General features: G+C 35.2%; 1 protein-coding gene across 1 annotated transcript; it reads right to left on the bottom strand.

Annotated features, from left to right (window-relative positions):
- Positions 1-3471: 3471 nt before the first annotated feature.
- On the bottom strand, positions 3472-9585 carry LOC103582770 (calcyphosin-2-like). Its single transcript, XM_008564277.1, has 3 exons — positions 9562-9585; positions 4575-4694; positions 3472-3846 (listed from the first exon to the last, which is right to left on the bottom strand). Exons 1-3 carry the CDS (start codon positions 9579-9581, stop codon positions 3672-3674), a joined length of 315 nt encoding a protein of 104 aa, XP_008562499.1. The 5' UTR covers positions 9582-9585; the 3' UTR covers positions 3472-3671.
- Positions 9586-9961: the final 376 nt, after the last annotated feature.

Below are 9961 nucleotides of genomic sequence, written 5' to 3'. Positions count from 1 at the left end.
AAAGATGAAGGTACGTAACTTCTTTTTTCAGATTTTTAATTGTAGCACACACAGAAGAAATAACTCTGAGATATAGTATATAATACATAGTGACTTTTATGTTAGAATCTATACCATCAAAGTGCTATAAAAGCAAATATTGAAAAGAACCAGCACACTTGTGACTGGTACTGTTGCAGGGCTACTTAAAACCCACTTCCAACCCTCTTCTCCTTGGCTTCCCTCTCACTTATAGAAGTTGCTTCCTTAGCCTCCTGCCATGAAGGGTGACTAAAGGACCCAGTTCTGCCAATAATCTTCCAGGGAAGACTTTCTTTTGTCCTGATAAGAGTGGCATGGGAAGAGATCCTGCCTGCGAATGTGGCAGTGATATCACGCTAGGAGGCACTATAACCACCATGCAACCACATCAGAAAGGTCAATAAGATTTAGGAAAAACAGCCCAGAGCTGTAACATCACTGAATCACTGAACCAAAACCAACAACTGCCTACCTCCAAGCAACTGGTTATACAAGAAAAATAAATTCTGACTTCTTTAAGCCACTGTCAGTCAGGTTTTCAGTTACCAAAATCACGGAATAGTGGAAAACTTAGCTGAATAAAGTTTGAACCTTGGCATATGTTAATCAGTTATTTAATTGTTAGTGCCTTCAGTCAGCACTGAATGACCTCATAAAGACTGCCAGCCCTAAAATTCTGTCTAACAATATGAAGCAAAACCCAAATGCACACACTTCGGCATCCTACTACTGATAATCTCCTCTATTTACATACTAATATTAAGAGATCTGAAGATTCAATAATGTATTTTTACTTCCCTAGCCAAATAATTTTATGATATTCCCCCCATAAAACTGCAGGTATAATGAAATAGCAATAATGTAAATAGTAATTAAGTGTGTAGGTCATGACTATCTTGAAAAGCTATACCTCTATAAAATCTAGGTATCTGCAAAAAAGGAAACAGGAGACAGGAACTAAATGAAAGCAAGAGCCTGCAAACTAAATGAGTTTGTGAATAGAGTCATGAAAGCTTAGTCCTCTCAATTCAATTTAATCCACCACTATTAATGTGTTTATTGAATGTCCACTATGTGCCTGGAACAATTCTAAATGCTGAGAAAATAACAGCAACAATAACAGCTTCCATTTATTGAGAACTTCTTAGACACTAGTCACTGTTAAAATAACTTTAATGTGCATTGCTTTACTTAATGCTTGTAATAACTCTGAGGTAAACACTATTATCCTCTTTTTACAAATAAAGCTTACAGAATCAGAGAAAAGCAATTTGCCCAAGGCCATATGATTAGTACTTTAATGTGCATTGCTTTACTTAATGCTTGTAATAACTCTGAGGTAAACACTATTATCCTCTTTTTACAAATAAAGCTTACAGAATCAGAGAAAAGCAATTTGCCCAAGGCCATATGATTAGTAAATGGCAGAACTAGAAAAAACCTTGTTTTTAACCATTATATTGTATTGCTTCTTAATGGTGAACAGAACTCACTTTAACGGTGATAAGTTGAAGGCCCCTACAGTCTTTTTGAAAATATTTAAAAAACTAAATAAACATTTACATTATAAAATGCAAAGTGAGTTTTAGGTGCCCAATAAACAACACAAATACTTCTCTCTTCCCAAGTTCCTAACCAATACAGAAAGAAGAATCAAGCAGATTGAAGACCAAAAGATGAATTTTATTATCGATAAAGCTGTTAGAAACCATTGCTTAGGTAAGCTACAACAACAAGCTAAGTTCTTAACACTAACCATAAATAAACAGACTAACTCACTCATTACAATGCACAGGGCAGTATGTGTGCTTTGGCAGGCAGATGCCTCCCATGAGACAGAGGAGAGGAAGGACTGCACTACACATACCAATTTCTGCTTCTGAATTTGTGAATTTGTGAAAGCTATAAATCCAATAATTCTAATCAATACCCCCACTGGATTTTTCATGGAACTAGATTAGCTTTAAACAAGCTGCTTTATTATTTACTCTAATATAAAGCAATACTGATTAAGATGGGGTAATATTGGTGCAGCGATACAGATAGATAAGACTGAAAAGCCTAGAAACCAGCCATGCATTTATAACTAGTTGACATATAACATAAGTGCCCTTAATTAATGACTTTATGGTAGTCAGAGATTTCTCAAAAATACAAAGAATCTTAACAAATAGGGAAAGATTGATAAACTGGCCTTTAAAAAAGTTATGACCATGAGAATGCAAAGGTGACTACAGAGTGGGAAAAGATATGTGCAACAAATATAGCTTGAGAAAGACTCACATCCAAAATATATAAATAAGACCAATGAATCAACATGAAAAAGACAGACAACCCAACAAACTTGAATGGGAATTTCATATGAAGATATCTATATGGCCAATATAAATTATTCTTTAGTGAAATGCAAATTAAAATCACCAACACACATCCAGAAGAAGAACTAAAATGAGAAATACAGATAATACCAAGCATTGGCAAAGACGTGTTTTAACTAGGACCCTCAAACTGCTACTGGTAGGAGTGTAAATTGCAGCAGCCAGTTTGGAAAACTATCTGGCAGTATCTTTTAAAGTTGAACATATGCATACCAAATGGTCCAGTAATTCTAAGTATGTACCCAGCATAAATGAGGACATATGTTCACCAAAAGGCATGCACAGAAAGTTCATGGCATCACTATTTTTAAATAGCCAAATGTATAAGTTGTGGTATACTTATATAATGAAATACTATACAGCAATGAGAAAAAAAAAAAAAAGAAGAAGAAGACAACCAAAAACAGCTGGCCAGTTAGCTCAGTTGGTTAGAGCATGGTGTTATAACACCAAGGTCAAGAATTCAGCCACTTGCCAAAAAACAAAAACAAAAACAAAAAAAACCTTCGGCTCCTTGATATTCATGTGAAAAACCAGAAAGATGTGATGCTATGAGGCTAGTGCCATCGGGGAAAAAAAATGGACAAAACTCACAAACACAATGTTGAGTGACAAAAGCCAGTCATAAAGAGTCCAAATTTTTTATTTCACCTATATAAAGTTCATAACCTAATTTATGATGTTAGGATAGAGAGGTGAACCTGAAAAGGCAGGAAAAATGGATAGTTAATGGGATTCAGCACAAGGGGAGAGCTTCTGAGGTACAGGCAATGTTCTGTTTCTTGATCTAGGAGTTTGGTACGTGAATACTGTTCAGTTTGTGATCATTCTTATATTGAATACTTAGAGTTGGCATATTTTGTAAATGTATGTTTTATGTCAGTAAAAGTTTACTTTAGATCTAGGAGTTTGGTACGTGAATACTGTTCAGTTTGTGATCATTCTTATATTGAATACTTACAGTTGGCATATTTTGTAAATGTATGTTTTATGTCAGTAAAAGTTTACTTTCTTTATGTCAGTAAAAGTTTACTTTAAAAAAGGAAAGTTTAGATGTGTGGTAGATAAATGGTGGCCCCCACCACCCCCAAAATGTCTTCATCCTAGGGCTTGGAACATGTGACTATGTTACCTTAAATGATAACAGGGTTGTGACATATCTTAAGTTAAGGATTTTAAGATGAAGAGATTACCAGGATTACTCAGGTAGGTTCAGGCAATCACACATCTGTATTAGAGGAAAGCAGAGGGACATGTAGCTACAGAAGAGTGTCAGAGCGATGTGCCATGAGAAAGTCTTGACCAGCCATTTCTGACTTTGAAGATAGAGGAAGGGGCCAGGAGCCAAGGAATGAAGACAACCTCTAGAAGCTGCAAAAGCCAAGAAAAGTTCTGGAAGAAACATAGCCCTGACGACACCTTGATTTTAGGCTTCTGATATCCAGAGCTGTAAGAGAATAAATTTACGTTGTTTTAAAATACTAAGTATGTGATAATTTATTACAACAGCAATAGGAAACTAATACACGATGCCTTCAAATATTTAAATGTATGGAAGCAAAGGCTTCCAGAAAATAAGAATGAGACAAAAAGGTAAAAGTGATAAGAAAGTACTAACAATTACAGCAGTCTGAAAATATAAAGGAGCAACTATAGATACTAGTAGATTTTTTATGCCTATTTAAGTTTAGGCTACATGTCAGTAAGTTGTTGAGAAATTTAAGTGGACAGCACCAGAGGACTGTAAAAGTCCATACCAACCCAAAGGTTTTATAGGCTACAAAGTAAAACACACACAAAAACACAAAAAACTTATAAGTAGTACTAATTTTTACTATATAAATGAGATTTAGCCAGAATATATTGTACACATACAAATGTCTTATTTACTATATTACACATTTTAAGATATATTATCTCTGATCTGAAGGTTGTGGCTTTTCTCCCTAAATTTCAAATAAAAAAAAACCTGGGTGGCAAAGACAGTAGAATGAAGTATTGTCCCCAGTACCTTAAGGTGACAGAACTAAGATGTGAACTCCAAAAATTCCACTTTTCAGCATATAGAAAAATAGCAAACACAAACACAAAAAGTTTCCAATTAAATGCAGAAGTACATTTTAAAAATATATTTATAACATAGCACATCCTCATTTTATATAATTAAAATCTTACTTTGTTTCATGTAGTGTTCTTTTCCTAAATCGAAGTGGTGCTAACTTTGAATCTGGGAGGATATGAGCACTTTCTTGTTTCTCAGTGGTTGAATTTTGTTCTGGATCACTGATTACAGCCCTATACAAGAAAAACACAAAGTCTGACAAATGTAATATTGCATTGCTCTAGCATTCACATATTTATAAGCAGTTGAAAAAAATCATATACCAAATAAAAATTTATACTACTGTCAGAATAATCTTTTTATCAGATATGAATACAAAATGCTGACCATGAATAAGTGAATATTCCTATCTGTTTTTCCATTAGTATTATCTAAAAATAAATTTAAATATTGGAGATAGCTAAGAGCTTCATGTCTTCCTTTTACTATTCTTTAAACAAATAGACACTATGCTGATTTCCGATGATATGGGAGGAGGGGTGGACACAGACGAAGTAAAATAAGAATATAAAAGTAATAAGTGCCACAACAGAAATTCAATGGGCACACATTAACAAGGATAACTTAGGTCCTGGAAAAGAAGACATAGAGAAGAGTTCATCAAAGCCATCATCTCAGAAGAGGAAATGTTTGCACTGATTCTCAAAATGTGAATAGAAGTTAGCACCTAGAGGAGAAGCAGTAAGGATATCACAAGCAGAGGAACAATATCTGCAAGGCCACAGAAGTGGGGCTGCACAGCACACTTGAGGAACTGCATACAGTGTAGTGGATGAGAGTACAGACTCCGGAACTAGACTGCCTGGGTTCAGTCCTTACCTCCGGCCATAATTAGCTGCATGGCCTTAGCTAGTCATTTAAAACTCCAGGCCACAGTTTTCTTATTTATAAAAGAGACAATAGCAGTACCATCCTCAAAGAATTGCTGTGAAGATTAAATAAATTAGTTAATATATACATATTGTTTAGGAGAGCACCTATCATCTAATAAGTTTTATAGAAGTTCAATAGTTGAGACTATACCTTCCCATTCCCCTTTTACTACATATTCTACCGAATATGAATGAATACAGAGTCATGACAGCCTATCAGGTGGCATGCAGTAAGCTAGAAAAGAGATAGTAAGGGGCTGTGCTAAGGTGGCAGTAGAAACAGATGTAGTAGAGAGAACAGATTTAAGAAACACTGACAGAACTAGGAAACTAACTGGATTTGAGGTCATCAAGTAGAAAGATCTATAATAACCCTACAATGTGAAAGGAGATTCCATTAATAAAGTAAAGAACATGAGAGTCATGTTGTGGTTTGGGTTTGCTAGTAGTAGTAGTAGTAGTAGTAGTAGTAGTAGTAGTAGTAGTAGTAGTAGTAGTAGTAGTAGTAGTAGTAGTAGTAGTAGTAGTAGTAGTAGTAGTAGTAGTAGTAGTAGTAGTAGTAGTAGTAGTAGTAGTAGTAGTAGTAGTAGTAGTAGTAGTAGTAGTAGTAGTAGTAGTAGTAGTAGTAGTAGTAGTAGTAGTAGTAGTAGTAGTAGTAGTAGTAGTAGTAGTAGTAGTAGTAGTAGTAGTAGTAGTAGTAGTAGTAGTAGTAGTAGTAGTAGTAGTAGTAGTAGTAGTAGTAGTAGTAGTAGTAGTAGTAGTAGTAGTAGTAGTAGTAATAGAACTAGTACTAGTAGTAGTATTTTAAGGGTAGCAAAGGAAGGCTATCCTCATATCCTCTTCTTTCTCCTTACCTAGCTCAGATTCCATGATTCACCAAAATATAAACTTCCATAAACCCTTAATAATCTTGCCCTCTCTGGCTTTTCTCTACTTGCTGGGCAATAACCAAGTCTGAATGAATTTGATGATTGACTGGCTAAAACAATAAATGAGTTGACATTTTTTAAAAAGGTATGATGAGCCTTTAAAAATATGAACGTGAAAAAGCAATTCAGAGATAGAAGAACTTATGAATTTATTGAGTCATAATTGCTAGAACATTCATTAAAAGCTTTAGGCATCTCAACCACATATGTAGATCTCATTCATTGTTGTGTCAAGTTATAAACCAAATCTTCTTTTAAAATTGAGCATTAAATTTTTTTAATTTTCAAAGTGAAAAACGCTAACATTTACCAAAACACGGCAAACTATTTTATTCTCACACATTAGCAATCAGTTCTATGTCAAATATACATACATAGAAAGCTAGAGTTACAAGGAACCTTAATGTTCATCTTGCAGAGGCAAAAATCAAGACAGGAAGAAAAATATGAAAGCTCAAACAATGAGTTAATCACAGAGATAATCTTAAAATCCAGTTTTGCTGACTCTAATTAGGTTCTCTTCTCCAGTTCATTCATTCATTTGCCCATTCAACAAGTATTTACTGTACAGCTACCATACTAAGCAATGAGAATACGACAATGAACAAAACTTCCAAACAGCCTAACCCTCACGGAGCTCATATTCTGAAGAGGCAGACAGATAGTTAACATGATACATACAGAAAATATAAGGTAAATTATATATTGGTAAGTCCTATGGAGGAAAAAATGAAGTAGTAAGAGGATATGAAGTTTGGAGTAAGAGGTTATAAACTTTGTTTTTATTTGGTAACCAAGGTAGGCCTCACCAAGGTGACTTCTAAGTAAAGGTATGAGTGAATGAATAAGCAGTCATGGATATCTAGGGGAAAGTACTCCAAGCACAGGGGAAAATAATTGCAAAGTACATAAGATATGAATGGAATCTGGTATGTTTCAGAACAAGGAGCAAGCCAAATGGCTGGAGCAGAGTGGACAAGAGGGAGACAAGTCCAAAGTCAAATGGTGGGCAGGGATAAACTCTATTATTGGCCCCAACTTTTTCAGCACTCCTGATCCACATTCTTTCTATGGCCCATTACAGGTAGAGTGTGCTTTCTCACCCCTTGATCTTAAGCTTAGCCATTTGATTTGCTATATAGACAATTATATACAGCTATATGGCTCTGCTGATCTCAACTGAACTAACTTATGCAAGTGGGGCTTGGCTGGGAATCCTGATCTAAGATGATCTGAGTTAAGTAGCCCCGCTGCATTTGTACAGGTATCTTTTTCTTGAGACTAGTGGGCTCTTCTCTCAGACACCGCAGAAGCACAAAAGGCCAAATAGAAACACGTGAGGTCTCTTAAGGCCTAAGCTAAGAACTCAGACCATTGCTTTTTCTCATATATAACTGGGCAAAGTAAATAAGAAGTAAGAACCACTCAGCCAAGCCTGGCCTGGACAGCTAACCTAAAGAAACATGAGCAAAATTAATGGTTGTTTTTAAGCTAGCAGGTTTTGTGGTGACACATAACCAATATATAGGCCTTATAAATTTTACTATAATTAAGACAGGAAATACTGGAGGGTTTGATCTGACTTGCCTTTTAATAGATTAACTCTGGCTGCTGGGTTGAGAATAAAACAATAAGAAGCAAATGCAGACACAACAAGACAAGTTAGGAAGTGACTGAAATAATCCAGGAAACAAAAGATAATGGTTTGGACAGGGATGGTGGCAGCAGAGAGGGTAAATTTATTTGATGGTAGAACTGAGAGCATTTGCTAACAAACTAGATATAGGATTTGATAAAGAGGGATCAAAGGCATCATCAGGATCTCAGATCTAAATAACTTGTAGAGGAAAATTAAAGAGGATTTGGTTATTAAGGGAGAGAAGGCAATGAACTTTCGGGAATCCAGATTGGAATGTGTTCAATTGGAATATTAGATTAGGAAGGCATCAGGATCTACAAGGTTTCTAAAGGCATGGTAGGGATAATATCACTTAGGAAGCAAATACAGAAGAGGTCCAAGAATTGAGCCCTTGGGCACTTCTATGTTTAATGACTAGGGAGATGAAGAACCAGAAGAGACTGAGAAGGAATGGAAGATAGGAGGAAAACAGTCAAGTGAGAGTTCAGGAATCCCAGTGGAAAAGGAAAAGTGTTTCAAAGAGAAGAAAGTTTTCAGCTGAGACAGATGTTGCTGATGGGTCGGTAGATGAGAACTGAGAAATCACCATTGGTCAAGCAATATCGATGTCACTACTTATTTTCTTAAGAAAAGTTGTGGTGGCATGGTGGAGATGAAAACATAAGTAATTCCATAATATAATGGAAAGGAGATACATTGGAGACTCCAGGTATAGTTAATTGAAAGAATTTACTGGATAACACACATATAAAGTATCATTTTTTTCTCTCTGCCACATAGCTAACCAATTTTTTCAAAAATAAACTTAAGTTTTACTTTTTTCTTGAGGACTTCCTAGATTATTCCAGCCTCTTCTGAAATCCTACCATATTTCTATATTGTCAAACACTATATGTGTTAAAACTTTATATAGTTTTCTAAGGGGGTTTAAAATTCTTGACAGTGGTCTCACTATTCTCAGAGTGTACCAAGTCATTTTGGGATACCACAGTGAACTCACAGGGTCACTGGAGAACATTTTTAATCTTTGAGGAAAACACAGTAATACTTGTCATCTCTTAGACACCATGTAAACCACTTGCTCGAGGTTTGCAGTGTCAACAAGATATTATGCTATACTCTTTCAATGATGTTACATCTTTACAAAGCTAGGTCTTTTATAGTTGCTGTGATAAAAAGCAAATACCATGTGAAAATCAATGTAGAATAGAACCTGAGGGTGGCAGCATCCTAATTGATTCTAAGATTTGAGAAAAACCACAATGCCCAAAAGACACATACACCCCATGAGTAAATAAGAATAAAATAAAAACATTTTCTTTCAATTTATGTGTATTATTTTTTCAAATGGCCATGAAGTTGTCAGGAAGTAAATACTTAAGTGGTTTAGACAAAAGTACTTAATAAATAGAACCATTAGGTATTTCTATTAGTCTGAGAGTGCTGTGAAGGAATTACTCGAACACTAAAAATAAAGTTAACAGAGAAAGTTTGGGAACTTCTGAGTTAGCTACTCATTGATTGACCGAAGATGTGGTTGTCATGCATGAAAAAAAAAAGAACATTAATGAACTCTGTATTACCAGTTACTAACTCTCACCTAGATAACTGGTCTGTCATCACTTGCTCTGCAACAGTCTGTTTCTTCTTCTCTGCAGCCACAATTTCCTGAAAAAATAAAGGCAATTTCTTTGTCCACAGAGCAAAACAATACAATAGTTTACACAAAAGTCCTAAAACATGGGTTAAACATTCCCAATTTCTTTCTAAAATACGGATTACTATCCATCATTAATAAATTTAAATTCTAATAATTAAATCTAAAAGTAGCACTTATTTCCTAAAAAGTAATGCACTTAAATTTTGGTAGAAATCATCAGATATTTTCACGAGCTGCCTTTGCATTTTATGGAGTCAGAATAAAGGAGGAGGCGACTACGACATCCCTCCCCTCCATTCTTCCCATAGAGCAATGTCCTGCAAAAGGCATCCTAACCTGC

This window comes from Galeopterus variegatus, unplaced genomic scaffold (genome assembly GCF_000696425.1).
Source record: "Galeopterus variegatus unplaced genomic scaffold, G_variegatus-3.0.2 Scaffold17813, whole genome shotgun sequence".
NCBI lineage: Eukaryota > Metazoa > Chordata > Mammalia > Dermoptera > Cynocephalidae > Galeopterus > Galeopterus variegatus.
Note: the sequence above shows the minus strand (reverse complement) of the source record. Positions and strands in the feature narration are given on the sequence as shown.

Bases quoted from the DNA above. Each gene is read 5' to 3' on its own strand.
- LOC103582770 (XM_008564277.1), bottom strand. From the start codon at position 9,581: ATGACAGACCAGTTATCTAG. The intron at 4,695-9,561 runs GTGAGAGTTAGT...TTTCTTGTATAG, and splicing joins ATGACAGACCAGTTATCTAG to GGCTGTAATCAGTGATCCAG. The intron at 3,847-4,574 runs GTAAGATTTTAA...ATTCTCTTACAG, and splicing joins AGAACACTACATGAAACAAA to CTCTGGATATCAGAAGCCTA.